The sequence below is a fragment of the Octopus sinensis genome, linkage group LG4 (genome assembly GCF_006345805.1).
Source record: "Octopus sinensis linkage group LG4, ASM634580v1, whole genome shotgun sequence".
Classification (NCBI taxonomy): Eukaryota; Metazoa; Mollusca; class Cephalopoda; order Octopoda; family Octopodidae; genus Octopus; species Octopus sinensis.
Window position 1 is genome coordinate 4,105,872 of NC_043000.1, and position 19,623 is coordinate 4,125,494.

At 35.3% G+C, this 19,623-nt stretch overlaps 1 protein-coding gene across 2 annotated transcripts in view; it reads left to right on the top strand.

Annotated features, from left to right (window-relative positions):
• LOC115210301 (synaptophysin) overlaps nucleotides 1-17,189 on the top strand; it is a 276,300-nt gene extending 259,111 nt beyond the window's left edge. For both annotated transcript variants that reach the window (XM_036501720.1, XM_029778823.2), the window contains 3 exons: nucleotides 1,482-1,674; nucleotides 5,686-5,868; nucleotides 7,964-17,189. In XM_036501720.1, the coding sequence (XP_036357613.1) occupies nucleotides 1,482-1,674; nucleotides 5,686-5,868; nucleotides 7,964-8,101 (514 nt within the window). In that variant the 3' untranslated portion in view covers nucleotides 8,102-17,189. The remainder of the gene's footprint in view (nucleotides 1-1,481; nucleotides 1,675-5,685; nucleotides 5,869-7,963) is intronic.
• Nucleotides 17,190-19,623: the final 2,434 nt, after the last annotated feature.

The following is a 19,623-nucleotide window of genomic DNA, read 5'->3' on the forward strand; positions in this document are numbered from 1 at the left end:
CCATCCAATTATATCTCTATAACATCTAGCCTTGGTTGGTTGATTCACTTGGCATCTCTCATGTGTGATAATTTTGTCGTAATCTGGTCCATGCACACACACACACAAGAGAAATTATTGTACAAAGCCTATATACGGTTAATGGAAATGTTTGGCATGTAATTAGATGAAGATGATATTAACACATGAATGTGACATGAAATGGTAATTCTTGTTGTCCCTAAAAGTCAAACTTTCACATTCGAGGTTGTCCCAGGGAAAAGATTGTTAGCTAAGATCTTGACATTGTAATACAATATATGAAATGTCTCTGAAACTTTTGTCTTGTGTCTTAAATGTAGAAAGGATTATTTTCATCATCATCATCATTATTAAGGCAGCAAGCTGGCAAAATTGTTAGCAAACTGAGCAAAGTGCTTAGCAATGTTTTGCCATCTTTACATTCTAAGTTCAAATTCTGCGAAGGTCGACTTTGCCTTTCATCCTTTCGGAGTTGATAAAATAAGTACCAGTTGAGCACTGGGGTTGATATAATCAACTTACCCCCTCACCAAAACTGATGGCCTTGTGCCATAATTGGAAACCATTATTATTGTTATTTATTGTTTATGTATCTTTTATTTTCATTATATTTTCTGCCACTAATTATTTTGACACCAACCTACCTGACACCACCTCTGGTTCTATGGAACAAACTTTCTGTTTTAAGGTGTTCTCAGTTAAAATCTCTCATCATAGTTTCATAGTAATTTATGCCACTATGATGATACTTTCAACAAAAAAAAAATCCCAAAATGGTTAAATGAAACAGCAGTCACTAAAGAATGTTTACATAGGTATGTCTTTTCTCATGTCAGTTCCATAATCATCTGCCACCTCTGGTTCTATGGCACAAACTTCCTTTTTTAACCCTTTCATTATTGTATTTATTTTGAGATGCTCTGTGTTTCTTTCAATTACTTTAAATGTAGCAAAGAATTTAGTAAAATAACTTAGTTATCATTAAGCTAGTGTTAGGAACATAAATTGTGACTAAGGTTTGGTGGAAGATTTTAATTCAAAACTTATGAAAACAAGACATTTGTACTCAGAGCCAGAGCCGGTTTTCAGCCGGGTTGGTAACAAAAGGGTTAAGCTAGTGTTAGGAACATAAATTGTGACTAAGGTTTGGTGGAAGATTTTAATTCAAAACTTATGAAAACCAGACATTTGTACTCAGAGCTAGGGCCGGTTTCAGTCGGGTTGGTAACGAAAGGGTTAAAGTGTTCTTAGTTAAAACCTCCCACCAGAATTTCATATCAATCTATGCTTCAAATGCCAACATAATAATATTTTCAAAAAAAAAAAAAAAAAGCCTAGAAAGGTTAAACGAGGCAGCAGTCACACAGGTATGTCTTTTCTCATGTTAATCGCGTAATTATTTACTTTCCCAGGTGTTAACAATGTTACATTACATTATGTTTCTTCTTTTGATGTTGCAGCATTAATATGCGTGCTGACGTTCCTCTCTGTAGCGATCCTAAAACTTCAGAGTCAATTTACTACAGTGTGAAGTCTAGTTGTGAATTCTATGTCTTCATTGGAGTGATGGCCTTCCTCTACTGTCTGGCTGCGTTGGTCATCTATATCTACTTTGATGAAGTCTATCGTAAAAACACCAGGCTGACCATCATCGTAAGTATTCACTTTATTACAATCAGTCTAGTAAATGTTGTAACAATATTCAAAGAAAGAATCATTAGGGTTTTGGGGGAAAAAAATGTCTTTCAGCTTTTCACACTCCATCAAGGCCCAAAGAAAGAATCATTAGGGTTTTGGGGAAAAAAAATGTCTTTCAGCTTTTCACACCCCCATCAAGGCCCAAAGAAAGAATCATTAGGGTTTTGGGAAAAAAAATGTCTTTCAGCTTTTCACACCCCATCAAGGCCCAAAGAAAGAATCATTAGGGTTTTGGGGAAAAAAATGTCTTTCAGCTTTTCACACTCCATCAAGGCCCAAAGAAAGAATCATTAGGGTTTTGGGGAAAAAAAATGTCTTTCAGCTTTTCACACCCCATCAAGGCCCAAAGAAAGAATCATTAGGGTTTTGGGAAAAAAATGTCTTTCAGCTTTTCACACCCCATCAAGGCAAACTTTGTCTTCTGTCCTTTCAGAGTCGATAAAATAAGGTACCAGTTGAGTACTGGGTTGTAGTAATCAACTTAACCCCCCCCCCTGAAATTGCTGGCCTTGTGCCAAAATTCAAAACAGTTATTGTTGTTATTATTATTTCATGAAAACTCTCAGTTTATTCTGCTGAGTATGATGGAAAGTGTCAGCTGCCCGCAGCCGGCAGACTAAGGTGACACTTGTTTACTGGTCATGCTTCAAGAAGCCTGTGGGGAACTCTTGCAGTCCCAAGCAACGATGATGTTTGCAAGTGTTCTATCTTTACATTTGTACCAATCTTTTTGAGCCACATTGGTAGATGCGTACTGATACTCATTTGTTCTGGTCTTTTTGAGCCATGTTCATTTGTTCGGATCTTTCTGAGCCATCATCATCATCAGGGTGGTTAGCTGGCAGCATTTTATCCATCTCTATGTTCTATGAAGGCGCGTGGCTCAGAGGTTAGAGCGTCGAGCTTACGATCGTGAGGTTGTGAGCTCGAATCCCGGACCGGGCTGCATGTTGTGTTCTTGAGCAAGACACTTTATTTCACATTGCTCCAGTTCACTCAGCTGTAGAAAAGAGTTGCGACATCACAGGTGCCAAGCTGTATCAGCCCTTGCCTTTCCCTTGGATAACATCGGTGATGTGGAGAGGAGAGGCCGGTATGCATGGGCGACTGCTGGTCTTCCATAAAACAACCTTGCCCAAACTTGTGCCTCAGAGGGTAACTCTCTAGGTGCAAACCCATGGTCAGTGTCTGACCGAAAGGGGTCATCGTGTTCTGAGTTCAAATATTGCAGAGGTGAAATTTACTTTGCATTCTTTTGAGAGTTGATAAAGTAAAGTACCAGCCAGATACTGGGGTTGATGTAATTGACTGACTCCCTCTCCCTAAAATTCCTAGCCTTGTGCCTATAGTAAAAAGGATCACTCTTTCTGTTATTAAGGCTGCAAGCTGACAGAGTCATTAGTGTATCAGACCAAATACTTAGCAATTTTTCTTCCAGCTTTTGACATTCTAAGTTCAAATCCTGCCATGGCTAACTTTGCCTTCCATCCTTTTGGGATCGCTAAAATAAAGTACTGGAATCGATGTAACCTCTCATCAGAATATCGGGCCTTATGCCAAAAATTTGAACCAGAGACTTTGTGAACCATATCCAAATGAAGGCCACCCAATGGATTGGCATGAAACCACTATCACTGTTCAGCCTTTTATCCACAGATATACTGTGTCCTCTCTCTGCCTTTTCTACCACTACTCTAGTAGCATCTGCTTTTCAGCGCTGCTTGACTTTGTGTTACTTCCACTCAAGCACTTCTCACTCACTTGTCTCTCATCTTCCTTATCTTGCACACCCCCAGCCCTCAGGCTCTGCACCCACATGCCTATTACTTCCTCTCCAGATCATCAGTCCCCTGGAATTACCTCCTTTCATGTGTTTTCCTGCAACCATCATGTTGCAGATGTTTAATGACAAATGTTGACCATGTCAATCTCACTGATCTTAGAGTTTACTGTTTACAGTATACTAGCAGTATTGCCCGGCTCAGCGGGGATTTCGGGAGAGTTTCAGGGAGTCGCTTGCGATATATCTTGATGATCAAAAATCCGGCCTGCTAAAATTTGGTTAAAGTGATTTAAACTGCAGACTCAACGCAAAATGGTCACATTTAATTCAAAGCATTAAAAATGTTATGAAAACAATTGGTATGTGTTCACAAAGTCCAAACGATTAATACAAAAAAACCCTCCAGGTTACATCCCAAAAATTCATTTCTTTGCCGAATTTCTACAATGTTTACAGCGATTCATTTTTATATCTTGATTTTTTTATTTTTCATGCAATTTACGCATGCTTGCACGCGTGGTGAACGCAGTTCACGTCAAACAGCTGACTGAGTAAAGTTCACTATTCAATGCATGGGATAAGGCCTAAACAAACACATTATCGATTTTTGCACTTGCGAGATGAATTTCGGAACAGAAATAGCACAGTTCAATTTTCATTCGCCTAAACTTTAAGTGACCCATTTTTGGTGGTTCTACGATTTGTTGGCTAGGAGGAGATGTGCCGGGAAGTTAAACACACAGACACACACACAGACACAAAAGTTGAATTTTATATATATAGATATTTCATGTTAACTGTACATGATGCATTTATCAAATCTGTTTACTGTGAAGGTACATGGCTCAGTGGTTAGAGCATCAAGCTTACAATTTTGAGGTTGTGAGTTCGATTCCTGGATCAAGCTGTGTTGTGTTCTTGAACAAGACACTTTATTTCACATTGCTCCAGTTTGCTTAGCTGCAGAAATGAATTGTGATGTTACTGGTACTAAGCTGTATCAACCTTTGCCTCTCCCTCGGATAATATTGGTGGCACGGTGAGGGAAGGCTGGTAAGCATGGGCGACCACTGGTCTTCTACAAACAATCTTGCTCGAACTTGTAAAGAGAACTTTCACGGTGCAATCCCATGGTCATTTATCACCAAAGAGGGTTTTTTACTATGCATGTTATATGCTTCCATGTTTGTAATAAATATTACCTGTTATGGTACATTTATCAAATGTGTTTACTGTACATATTATGTTTTCATTAACACAAATACAAAACTACAACTTTAAGTCTAACACACTAAAACAACAACAGCTGTCTTTAATCTAACACACTTGAATGCATAACCACAGTGTGTAGTTTTATCTACTCTTTACTCTTTTACTTGTTTCAGTCATTTGACTGTGGCCATGCTGGAGCACCGCCTTTAGTTGAGCAAATAGACCCCAGGTCTTATTCTTTGTAAGCCTAGTACTTATTCTATCGGTTTCTTTTGCCGAACCGCTAAGTTACGGGACGTAAACACAGCAGCATTGGTTGTCAAGCGATGTTGGGAGGAGGACAAACACAAACACACACATACACATACATATTTATATATATATATATATATATACAACGGACTTCTTTCAGTTTCCGTCTACCAAATCCACTCACAAGGCTTTGGTTGGTCCGAGGTTATAGTAGAAGACACTTGCCCAAGGTGCCATGCAGTGGGACTGAACCCAGAACAATGTGGTTGGTAAGCAAGCTACTTACCACACAGCCACTCCTGCACCTATACACTTCTATAATCTTTAGTCCAACATGTTATTATAAATAACTACAATCACTAGTTTAAACCAGTCATAGCCAGCCTGAATATTCTCCCAGTTTTGAGTTCAAACCAGCCAGATGTGACCTCTTATATCTCCCTTCCAATGTCATTCTAAAAGTAAGCAATTACATCATTTGAAATCTTGAGGCTACAAGGTCATGCACGCTTAACCTCTTAACATACACATTTTTTATTCAGTTTCCATGCAATAAATATCATATTTTTTTAATTATGTATTTTGAATCATTTTGGATTAGTTATGATCTGTTATGAAGTTACTGTTAGAAATGGTCGTTGCCAATAGTTAACGATAGAAAATGAGAATAACATCATGAATGAAGTATTTCTACCTTGTCTCTTCCTTTCACACCACAGGACTTTGTCACAACTGCTGTCTTTGCATTGATGTGGCTCATTTCTTCTTCTGCCTGGGCCCAGGGTGTTTCTGATCTCAAGTACTATTCAGACCCAGCGGATGCGTTATTTCAGAAATTGAATTGTGACAAAAACTGTATAAAAGGACCAGATGCGAACTTTTCAACCCTGGATGTCTCAATTGTAAGAAACATTTTGCTTGTTTTCACATTACTTATCAACTAATTTCATACATCCCTGATATCCTTATACATACACACTATTTTGTGCATATACTCTTATACACAGTATTGTGTGCATACCGTAAATCCTCGTGTATAATCCGCACTTTTCCCCCAAAATTTAATGGTCAAAATTCCTAGTGCATACTATATACGAAGTTAAAAATTATTTTCTAAGCAATGTCCGAGTCTCTATTTGCTGTCCGGCAATGTTTATTCAGACGCATTTTGTGATGTCGGGAACGAAAATACTTTAAGCTAATCCTGAAAGCAATGAAGTCATAAAAGAACCATCCATAACTTGCAGTAAGCAACATTTATTAAACATTATTACTGTTATTTCTTTATTTTCTGCAAACAAAATGCACAAAAAAGCTACACGTTTGCATTATGTTATATATACAATAATAATAAAGGATGTTACCGTATACATTTTTATAAACCAAGGATGTTATATAGACCTCCTTGACTCAAGTTAGAGAAGGGGTGCGTATTATACACAAGGTTTAGGTTTTCCAGAGGTACAGCCCCCTAAAAATCACCTGCATATTATACTCAAGGGCAGACTATACTCGAGGATTTACGGTATACTCTTATACGCACTATTGTGTGCATTATATCCATACATATACTTCTATACACCCATTCATTCTCACATACATAGACAATCTCACCCACATATGTATACACGTGCCATCAAACTGACACATGCACACCATTAAACTGACACACACTCACCATCAAACTGACATGCACACACACACACACACAAAGTATTTGTTTTTGCATGCTCTTCTACCTGTGTGTTTACGTACCATCACTAATACTTCTACGCACACACCACTGTGCATCATCACAAACCAAATATATTCACACCAATAACACAACCGTTTGCTTCACACTGTATATCAATACACCATTGCTTTCAGACATACACGTGGTCACTAGCTTTTCTAGAAATAGCAGCCAGGTTTCTCTCAACTAACACCCGACTGTCCTAAATAAAGAAGCATACAATGGATACTGCTGTCGCTGACACACATAAAGATGGAGTGGTCATGGCTGGAGCATCTTTGATCATAACTCAATTGATTCAAGGTGGACTTATGACTAAAGAACAACAGCAACACACATGCACATGCAGACTGCCAATGCTGAAGCAGAAACTGCTTTTGGTATCTGATACAAGTAACCCCTCGTTTGTGCTAATTGGTGTATGGTGTTATTTGAATTATCTGGGAGGAATTTTTAAATGTTACTTTTCATTTTTCTGGAGGTCATTAAATAAATAAAGGGCTAGTCAGGTCTTAGAGTCTATTATTCTTCCTCACTCATCCCCATAGGATATCAATTCAACAGGGAAACATCTTGGTGAAGTGATTGATGTGGGATTTGCAGTGTAAAATTAGAGCTGGTTGTGTCCTGGTAGCTGTGGTATGTTCTACACTGTTTATTTGTTTAAAGGAGCAAGAATTCTGTTGTGTTCATCATCATCATCGTTTAACATCCGTTCTCCATGCTAGCATGGGTTGGACGGTTCGACCGGGGATCTGGGAAGCCAGATGGCTGCACCAGACTCCAATCTTGATCTGGCAGAGTTTCTACAGCTAGATGCCCTTCCTAACGCCAACCACTCTGAGAGTGTAGTGGGTGCTTTTACATGCCACCGGCACGGGGGCCAGTCAGGCGGTACTGGCAACGGCCTCACTCAAATGTTTTTACACGTGCCACCGGCACAAGTGGAAATTAGGCAATGCTGGTTGCAATCACACTTGAATGGTGCCTTTTACGTGCCACCAGCACGGAAGCTAGTTAGTCCGCTCTGGCAACAATCATGCTCGGATGGTGCTCTTAACACCCTACTAGCACGGGGCTCGAGTGCCAGTAAGGTGACGCTGGTAACGATCACGCTTGTTATAAAAAGAAAACAGGAGGAAGCAGATCTGTATGGTGCAAATGGTTGTATTCACTTTGTAATTCAGTAATAATTTTATGAAATGTAATTCTCTAGTTTTAATTTTTACTGACATGCAAGTTCATTCATTGTCTTTTTTCAGATTTTTGGCTTTCTGAACACATTTGTATGGGCTGGTAATTTGTGGTTCCTATACAAGGAGACTCCATGGTTCAAAGTGCAGGCTGCTCCACCAATTGACCCAGGGATGCCTCAAGAGACAGATCCACAGAGAGTGTAAAAAAATAAAAAGTGGTACAGGACAGGGACATTGCTGTATTAGTCAGTCATATGTCACCTTGCTATTGTTATCATTCAGTAGATGAGAAAGATGCAGATAGAAAGAACAGCATATGATGTGCATTGTATAATATTTTGAGGATGTAACGTTAATTTTCTCTAGGAAGAGAGTGTTAAGTAAGTCAGCAATGGTCAACCATAATTTAATGTCGATCTGGTTCTAATTCCTAACACCAAGCAGCAGATATGACTGACCGAGTGACTGCGTGTACGCACGTGTGTTTATGTGTGTGCGTGTGATTATGTGTGTACACTCAGCAACCAGTTTGTTACACATGTAATACCTAACATAGTTGGATACTAAGTGTATATATGAGTATGTATGTGTGTGTGTATATGACAAGTTAAAGGTGTGTTGAGTCTTGTTGCTACATCTTGAGACAACACATTCAAAAGGTAAGAGTGAAAGTTGCTGCCACATCTCTGATGACCTTCCTTCATGTGTCTTGTGCTTTATTCTGCTCTATTCAGATGTTTGGAGAAAAGATTCAATACTATAGCATACTTTCCCTATATGGGACATTGCTTCCATATGATACATGCAATCTGTGTGTGACTGAATCATTGCATGAATGTCTATATGTGTATATCTGTGCATCACTGTTAGTGAGTATGTGCATTTGCGTGTGTGAAAGATTTTTCTTTTTCCAATTCACTTTGAGATTATGAGAATTTACATAGTTTGAGCAGGTTGAACCCAAATTTTATTTCAACCCAAATTAATTATAAAACCCACCCCCTCCTAAGGCTCTGGTTCAATTTTAGCCTAGCAGTTTCTTGATAATAATTTAGTAGATGTTTGTTGCATAAGAAACAGATTCCAAATATTTAGATTTAATGGAGTAATTAACCATTAAAGTTTGTTTTATTTTCATTTTTATTTTTTGTGCGTGAATCCTAAAAAAAAATAAAACTGAGGGATGTCATTTTTTTTTTTTAAATCAATTATATATTGCGACAGTGAGAAGATGGCAACATGTTTTTAATGATAGCTTGTCAGGTTAAATCTTGAACTAGTGATGTGTTTCAATCAGCAGTTCAAGTATTAAGTAGAATATAACTTCACCTTACAGAAGTAGAATAAAACTTCTATCATGGGCCTTAGTTTAGTTGTAGTCAGGTAACTTCCTCACCTGTAGCCTCTTTGTTTACCATGTTAAATCTTCATGGTCTCCAACTAGATAGCAGGAGGTCATCTTCATATTTTCTTAATACTGCATTATATTATCTCTAATCGGAGAGTGATCAACAATTTCTCATGTGATCAGTGCCTCGATTGATTATTTCCTTTATTTACCTACAATTTACAGAAGGGCATCTAAAAAAAAAAAATGTGCTCCCATTTCTGTTCAATTATCTTGAAAGTTCTTTAGTTACTCTCTTGACATGCCAGAAAATCTAATATTTTCTATAAAAGAAAAGCAATTTTTTTTTTCTTGTTTTAACTGAGAAGCAATCAAGTGAAAATTGTTTGATGATTTTTACATTTCTAACAACATGGCATTGTTTTCCTTTTATTGTTTTGGTTTTTCCTTTCTTTTTTCTTTTTTAAAATTTTTAGCAAAGCTGTATTTTTCTACTTACTTGATGAAAACTGTTTCACTTTTTTATAAGTCAATTTTTATATTTAGCAGTTAAACATTTCTTTCCCTTTTCTGCAGCTTTCCACTTTTCAAAAATTTATGACAGATGAAAACTACTTCCTGTTCAATTAAACTGTCATCTGTTTTGTTTTTGTTTTATTATTGTACAATAAAAAAAAGTCGCTTTTTGGATGAAAATGTTTATTTTTTTTTTAGTTTAACACTATCTTTATTTTTTTTTTATTTGACTGTTTATTTATGGTAATCTTCGATTATCTGTTATTTTATGTTTTAAATACAACTCTACTGGAGTATGGCTCAACTGAATGTGACTGAACCAAGCACTCAGTATTTTTAGCATGCTTAATATTCTCATAGTTTTCTATATAAATTTTAATTTCTTTTTGTATAAATCCAAGGTTTGTACAGAGAATGTTTGTTTAAACAAAAGTATTGGGGTGGCTATAAAGACTGTATGAAAGAGAATTTCCTTGCGACTTTTGGAAATTGGAATTCTCATTTATATAAAATGTTATGTCTACAACCACACACTGTTTAAACATATATCTGATTAAATGTTAATTAAGAAAGAGTTTAATGATTAGAAAATATCCTTTTGCTTATATAGGTTATTTTAGTTATCCAGTCATGTATGCCTATCTTTTGTGATAGCAAGACTTAATTGTAGTTACTTTTACCTAATTTCCTACCAAACTGCCATAAAGTCACCAGGTAGATTAATCCACTGCCAGGAATTCTTTAAAGCATGAAGTTAGTCAATATTTTCTGTTCAATAATTGATTATATTTACCTAAAACTATAGCTCATTAGCGTGGTCAAGATAAATCTTGGTCTTCAAACCGCCTTTAAATTTGGCTTATTTCAGCTCTTGTTAATAAAACATTGCTTATTTCTCAATAAAATAGATGAGTGCAGTGAAGCATTTGCGAATGCTCAATATTGCTGTTAGTGTTATTATGTTGATATTCTTTAGCATTACTATTAATACAAACTATTTTTATTGTCTTGAAAACCCTGGTTTCCTCTCTATTGAGAATAGTTCAAAAAAGATATGCTTCCCACTCTTTTATGATTTAAAATTTGTTTCCTAAAATCTTGAACTGATCAGATCTTTCAAACTTCTTGGGTTTGGGTTTTTCATCTATTGCTCTCTTCTATCACTTTTAAGAGGGCCTCCACAGGCGTCAGATCAGTCTCTACTTTCAGCCAATAGTTGACAATATTCCCTGTATTGATAATATCTTATGAAGATAGTAAATGATGGCCTAAACATTTATACTTTTCCCTAACTATTTTCATAAACATTTTTTTTTTTTTATTTGGGTTTTAGTGCCACACTTTCTGTCAACTGGCTATTAATTACTGGTATGTAATGATCCAGAGATTCAATCTGATTCTCAAAACTGATCATTATGATTACCGGAAGTCACGCAATTACCTCTTACCATTAATCTAGTTGTTAAGGATGCAATGAGAAAACTGCCAGAACAGAAAGTATTGAAGTAAAATCTATGTGAAATTGACAAGCATAATTTTAATTTAAAAAAAAATTTTTTTTTTTTTATGGTATGTTTGAGTGAAAATGGTGAAGAATGCTAAATAATTTATTTGATTGGAGATTCCGTAATCAGCGTTGGGGTTGGTAAAGAAATCAACAAATATATATAAGTGGCCGACAACATGTGTTTATATTTAAAACATTGACATCATTTAATACTGATTCCTTTAGTGGGTCTGTGAATGTATGGTAGGCTGAAAGAGGCTTGTAGTATGGAAACCTTCCTCCTCCATCAGGCAATCAATGTAACACTATTGACTTTTAATTATTAGTGTTTGGTCCTACCAGTGAACACTAGGTTTGTTGAAATATATTATTGAGATACTGTGTGGCTGTAGAAGGTAGCTAAGTAGTTAGTGTTTGTGTTGGTATATTTGCGCTAATTACCTACAATTGCAGAACACCTGCACATTAGATGCAAGCTAAAATAGTGGGGGGGAAAACGAGAGAGATAAAGGAGAAAGATATTATGTACAACATGATTCAGTGACCTTTGCTTTTTTTTTTTTTTTTGTTAGATTTGAACCTCTGCATCTGCCCACCACCCCAGACTGCTAGCACTCAGAATCAAACTCAGATTCACATGGTTATTTGTTCATGTCAGTCTATCATTAGATGACTTTTCAAAGAATTGTCGTTTTTGTTTTGGTTCAACCAACACCTGAGGTTGTTTAGTTTGGTATCACCCTAAAATTTTTAATCAACCTTCTCTGTTGAAATTCATTGTAATATGTCCATTTAAGAATCGAATCTCCTTGAGTACATTTTTGGGGGTATCAACTTGTAAGTTGATCAGTTCTTGTGAGTTACTTTTTCATTTAAATCAGACGCTGTATGTCAGTAGCTGTAGTTGCTAAAACTTGGCTACTTTTTCATATAGTACTTGCTTTCTGTGGAATGATTTAACTTCAGATTATTTTTGTTGGGTTTTTTTTATCCAGTTTTTATTCTTTGTTAACAGACAACTCTAGCAATAACATTATTGATAGATTTAGTTCCTTCATATTGGGAAAATCTCTGAACCACTTTCACTTCAACCAGGTCTCTGAATTCTGGGGTTTTGCTTTGCCTACAAACCTACCCTGTTAGATACAACTATAATGCTTTAAACTTGACTGCATAATCCTAAAATTAGTTTTGAAGTTTATCTCACAATTATTCCGGGCTCAATTTTCAAACCATTTTGATGGCTATGTCTTACAGAATAAATTGTTTGTTTTGTTATATTTTGTTTGATTTGTTGCTTTTTATTTTGTTTTATTTGTTGTTTTCTTTTTCCTCTGGGCAGGTTGATTTTATTTTACAAATAACCAGGCTTTTGCTCCTCTTCAAATGTTCCTCCTCTTCTGCCTTGTCCTCATTAGCAGTTAAATACAATCCTTTCTCATTCTATATATTCAAAACATACAAGTCTGACAATCAGTTTTAATATCATTGAAGTGTTTAACTATGGTTCTGACCCTCTCACACATCCAAACCATTCACAGTGCATAAACCATTCCTTAATATAATAAAATAAAAGACTTATTTCTACATTTACCACTTTCAATGTCTCTAGGAAAATAATGAATACCTCTGCATTCCAATTTCCCATTTCTTTTCATTCCTAATTAAAAAATTATATATATATATGGATTTACCATGCCACCATTGGTTTCATATGGAAACATTGCAATTATCAAGCATTCCACTAAACAGTGTTGGTAATCTATCTCTAATCTGGCTAAGGCTCTCTATCTCTCTCTATATATATGTATACATACATATATATATATTTATATATATATATATATATATTAATTGTCATTTATTAGCTTTTTTTAATACAAGTAAAGGAAGTGGCATAGACTTTAGTAGTCTTATGGAATAAGATCTGTGAAAAGATTAACAGAACCCTGACTGAACATTTCCCTATAAAACTGAAAGTTCGTCAGAACCATAAGGTAAAAATACTGAGGCCGATGTTAATGTAGTGATGAAAATAAATCCTTGAGGTTAGAATCTGTAGAAGCTTTGAACATTGGTTAAACTGACATGTTTTCATACTTATCTAACTTTATTAACTTCAATAATAATATTTAGTTCTTCTACTGATATTGAACCTGTAACCTCTTGTTTTACGCCCCATTCTCAAATGGCATGTCAACATTACATCAACACATCCAAATGGCAGAGTACTTTCTTTGATCTTTATGTTCACTTCTTGAATAATGTAGTTGTACAGCTCCTGTTTCTTTTAGTGCTGTCTCAACATCATTTCAGACTTGACTATTCCCCAAATCCAAATCTTAGTCTGTGTGTATGTGTGTGTATATATCTGTGTGTGTGTATGTATCTGTGTGTGTGACCTAGTTTTTCAGAACTTCTTAAAGGAATGCTATATGTAGAATGTTACAAGAGTTACCTCTATCTGACATTTATTCCCAACTGATGACTTCTCAATGATCAGGTCAATAGATGTCCAAAAGAATTTTGGCAACACCAACAACAGAACAACTTAGAAATTTGACTGCCTTAGGTTATGTGGATAATAGTGTATGTGTGTGTGTGTGTGTGTGTGTGTGTGTGTCTGAACAGACAGATAGATAGACAGACTGTTAAATATGAATTTAGTTTGGAATGTAATCATTTTGGTTATTTACTGCCATCCAAACACTGATATGTTGGTGTTTCATTTAGAATAGATGAATTATATATTGTAACTGCAAATAATGGTGTATATATATACATATATATATTCTGTATCTTCATCAAACTGTTAGGTAGATTTTTCTTACCTGTATCCATCAATTACTAGTAAATATGTGTGTGAATATTGCTCCAAATATTTATATATATTTCTCAACAGAGAAGAGGAAACCAGCATAGAATTTGGTATTTTTGTGGGAATTTTATATGAATAAGACCATAGTATTGATTCCAATCCAGGAATTTAATATTCATTCAGGAGGGGAGGAGGGAATTATTTAACTGTCTCATAAAGTTCCACTGCTCATGTTAAATATTTATGTGAAACCATCGCATAATTCTTTATATGGATATCATTCTGAATTTACTTAAATAATTAGTACACAAGAGATTGCCAAGATTTTAATATTGAGACAAACATTACTCATCTTTATAGAGATTTTAGGATCAAAGCTGATTTGCTTTTGAACTAAAGTAAAATCTTCTCATTCAAACTCTTTTCCAAACAGTATTTCACTGTGTAAGTTTTTCAAGGTATGATAGTATGTGCGCTACAAATATTAGGTGTAATATTTTTCCCCCCGCATCTTTTATTGAAACAGTCTGAAGTCTGTAGATTGTCATGTTGTCAGCACCAAACCATTGTTGAAAATTTATCAAAGCAGATTGAAGAAGAATCCATTTTATTTGTCATTCCCTGCTCCCATACTCTTTGTTCCAGTTTCAAATGGTCAACCACAACCTTTGCTTTTGTGTTATGAAAACATACTTTTCTTCTTTTATTCTCCAATAACAAGACAACTGTATATTTTTATACCAATTTATCATTCAAATCATTTTATAGAGATACTCTAATTTTGTTTCATATATAGATTTTTTTTTTCTTTTGTATCTTTCATTATTTATTATAATTCTGCTGGGGTTGACTTTGCCTTTCATCCTTCCAGGATTGATAAAATAAGTTACAGTCATATGTGCTGGGCAGGAGGGGGAGAGGGCAATTAAATCAACTTCTACCCGCCTCTCAAAATATATGGCTTTGTGCCTATGTTAGAAAACAAAAGATATTTTTATTACGGCAGAGGAGTGACAGAAATGATAGAGCGCCATACTGAATGCCTTATAGTGTTTAGTTTTGCCTCATGACATTTTGAGTTCAATTCCTGCCAAGGTCAACTTTGCCTTTCATCTCTCCAAAGTTGATAAAGTAAGTACCAGCCAATGTATTGGTGTCGATTCAATTGACTATTTTCCTCCTTTATAGGTTTGGGGCCTTGTGCCAACGTGACAAATCATTGTTATTTATTTATTATTATTATTATTATTATTATTATTATTATTATTATTATTATTATTATTACTGTAATATCTCACCAGAGTCAACTTTGCTTTTCATCCTTTCAGGGTTGATAAAGTAAAGTACTGGTCAAGTATTGGAGTGGATGTAATCAACTAACCTCCACCCCACCCCTAAAATTGCTGGCCTTGAGCCAAAATTTGACACTTATTATTATTATTATTATTATTATTATTATTATTATTATGTTCAGCATTATGTTAACAATATTTGATGTTAATTTCCTGTAATTCTTCTAGTCTCAGTGTTTGTTTGTTTGTTTGTTTGTTCCCCCCACCCCACCCCGCCTGTTTTATTTTTCTCCCCTCTTTTGTTAACCTTGCCTCACACTATTCTGTATTTTAAACCTGACTATGGAAATTTGCAGCTAAGTTTCTGAACGAATCCCTCTCATTTACCTATGAAAAGAAATTATCATTTTAGGGACACATTTATATCTGTCTGTACGAGCCATGGAAATCTCTCGTTGCTCAACAGTTGTCAGATAGTTCTAAATAAAGCAATTCACAGTGTTGTGTTTCACTTCCAACCTTTGGTCTACAGGCTACATTAATTCCTTATCTACATAGAACAGAACTGATATATTTTGCCTTTTTCCCCCTACAGTCTTGGAAAATTGAGTGTCCAAAAACAGTTGAAGATCTTATTTATTTTTGTGCTTACATCTTGTTATAAACATAAATGGTACTGTAATAATTTTGGTCAGATGGATTTTTCTAGAAGCAATAACACCATCAACTAAAACCAAATTCAGAAAACTGCCCTCCACCTTTAAATCTTAAATTCTCAGTTATTCAAGAAATTAGGTCTAAATAAACCTTTTCAAATACCTTCTGCCACTTCTTAAAATTTGGCACTACTTTGACTACATTTTGTTACAAAGTTTATTTTTTCCACTGAAGAATTTAATATTCCATTCAATCTGTCCAAAGCATCTAAATACAAATTAAAACATGCATAGTTTCCTCACTTTGACATATATATGTTTATTTATATATTCATCTACTTACCTGTCTATCTCTCCATCTATATCTATCTATCTATCTGCCTGTCTATCTCTCTGTCTGTCTACCTGTTAATTTATCTATTTTCTTATCTGTCTGTCACGCATGCAGACACATATGCACACACACACACACACACACACACACACATACACATGTACACATACACATGTACACATACACACACGCACACACATACACAAGAATGGTAAAATCTCAAACTGGATGACCTGTTTTTTAAATGAAAATCTTATTTCAAAAACAAAACATGAACAACTGAAGTGATATTTCAAGAAATTTCCTGTGAAAATGAATCTCAAATTAGCAGTACTGGAATCTCTTCTTCATTTACTTTGCCCATCTCATCTCAGAGTTCAATTCTCGCCCTAGCTTTCATAAACCACTACTTCAAGAACTAAAAGTTTTTCTATATAACAAGAAATAATTACATGATTTCTATTTTTTCATATTTTTCTTTCCCAAAAAAAAATTTTTTTTTTTTTTTTTCTCTTCATACCATTCTTGAGTGATTCTTCATACTGACACTTTCTGCTAAACATTCCTGTCAAGATATCGTTGCTCTCTATTTTTTTCCGAAGACATTTCATATTTTCTGAAAACCTACAAGTATTCCAATGGAAAAAAAAAATCCCCCCCCCCACCTGTAGTGTTACATTAAAGAAACTTCAAGTACAAAGTTCTTTTTTCTATTTTAAAATTATTTCCCAATTACAACAACCCAACCCAACCCAGCATGGATTAAATAATAACTACAATAGCATGACTATACAGAGAAAAACTCTGTGTAAATAAAAATATTTATAAATAAAAATAAAGAAAGAAATCCTTTGAAATTACCAGAAAAGGGACATCTGCCCCCTTAATGTAGTTCTCCTCACTTTCTCCTGGTCTAACCCACTGATTAACAGGCTCAATACCGCCTGACGTTGGAGTCTGGCGTTAATGTCAAAAGTATGCTTTGAAGACCATTTCAGTGGTGAACCCCTTGTTACACCACCATTCTGCGTTGCATAACATTCCTTTTTACTCTGACTTTCAGTACAGCATTATGTCTTAACAGTAGAAACTTTGCAGTCAATACATACATATATACCATATATATACATATACATATATATATATATATATATATATATATATATATATGTGTGTGTGTATATATATATTGACCTTTTTCTTAGATCTTGGTTGTAAGATTTGTTGTAATAAATGTCCTATAAATAATAAACAGGCTCCGTTTTGTTGCTTCACTTCACATTTCTTATTATACATACATATATGAAAGCTAAAATGATGCAAAGCACATTCCGACCAGCAGTACGAAACAACATCTGACAATCTGGTTGGTTATGTGATCACACACACATACACATATATATATATCAGTTAATACATGACAAAATAATATAAGTTACAGTGCCCCAGCATGGCCACAGCTTGTGAGCTGAAACTAGATAAAAATTTAAAAAATAAATAAAAATCACCTTCCTTAGCTTACAGCTGTTTTTGCTTTAAGATGCAGTGCACTCATAGCAGAGAGCTTGTGTAACTTCCTATCACTTCTTCAGAGCCATTAAAACTAAGTATATGTTTATTTCAAAAAGCAGTCCAAAATAAACATGTTCTGCTTCTTATAGCAAAACCAGCTGTAAGCTAACGAGAGTAAACACATAACATGTTCTTTTGTCATTTAATAGCTGATATTATTCTCTGTACTCACCTGATTTTTTACTCTAAAGCATAAGACAATTGACTTTCAGCAATTGATTATTAGTATTGCCTAAGCGAAATCATAACATATATATATATATATAATATATATATATATATATCATATATATATATATATATATATATATATAATATATATATATATATATATATATATATATATAGGCGCAGGAGTGGCTGTGTGGTAAGTAGCTTGCTAACCAACCACATGGTTCCGGGTTCAGTTCCTCTGCGTGGCATCTTGGGCAAGTGTCTTCTGCTATAGCCCCAGGCCGACCAATGCCTTGTGAGTAGATTTGGTAGACGGAAACTGAAAGAAGCCTGTCGTATATATGTATATATATATATGTATGTGTGTTTGTTTGTGTGTCTGTGTTTGTCCCCCTAGCATTGCTTGACAACCGATGCTGGTGTTTTTAAATCCCTGTTACTTAGCAGTTCAGCAAAAGAGACCGATAGAATAAGTACTGGGCTTAGAAAAAGAATAAGTCCCGGGGTGGAGTTACTCGATTAAAGGCGGTGCTCCAGAATGGCCGCAGTCAAATGACTGAAACAAGTAAAAAGAGAAAGAGATTTATACACACACACACACCCTCTCAATGTTGATGTGGTCATTGTTACAGTTCTTATTAACAGCAGAATCATTTGAGCACCACATTAATGCACTACTACATATGTTCTGGGTTCAAATCCTGTGAATGTCAATTTTTGTCTTTTATTCTTCTGTGGGGCCAATAAAACATAGTACCACTCAAGTACTGAGGTTGCTAAAATTTGTGGCCCTGTACTGACAATAGAAATCATCAACATCATTATAGACTCATTAGAGTCCTGAAATGGAAGAACAGTAATGATTCTTAATATTAAAATTACATCAAAGTACACACAGTAAAGTTACTGGTATTAGGAAGGGGCATCCAGCCATAGAAACTATGCTAAAGCTGATATTGGAGTTCAGTGCAGGTCTGCAGCTTAGATCCTGTCAAATACTCTAACTCATGCAAACATGGAAAACAGACAGTAAACAATGATGGGAATGGGGGTGATGATTGACTTTGCCCTAAATTCTTTAAAAAAATGATAAAGTAAGTTTTGTTCAAGTACTGGGCTTGATACAGTCCACTATACTTTAATCACTGAATATCTTGCTAATGTCTTTTCTTAGAAAATGTTATTATATGGTGCAGTAAATATTATCAGCCTATAGTATCATTATATCTTGATATATATATATCATCATCATCATCATCGTTTAACGTTCGTTCTCCATGCTAGCATGGGTTGGACGGTTCGACCAGGGATCTGGGAAGCCAGAAGGCTGCACCAGGCTCCAGTCTTATCTGGCAATGTTTCTACAGCTGGATGCCCTTCCTAATGCCAACTATATATATGTATATATATATATATATTTATGCGCCCTTTTCAAGCCTAGCCAGGCTCATGGGCCCGCTTTCCTGGTTTCTATGGCATATGTGTTCCCCCCAGCTGGACGGGACGCCA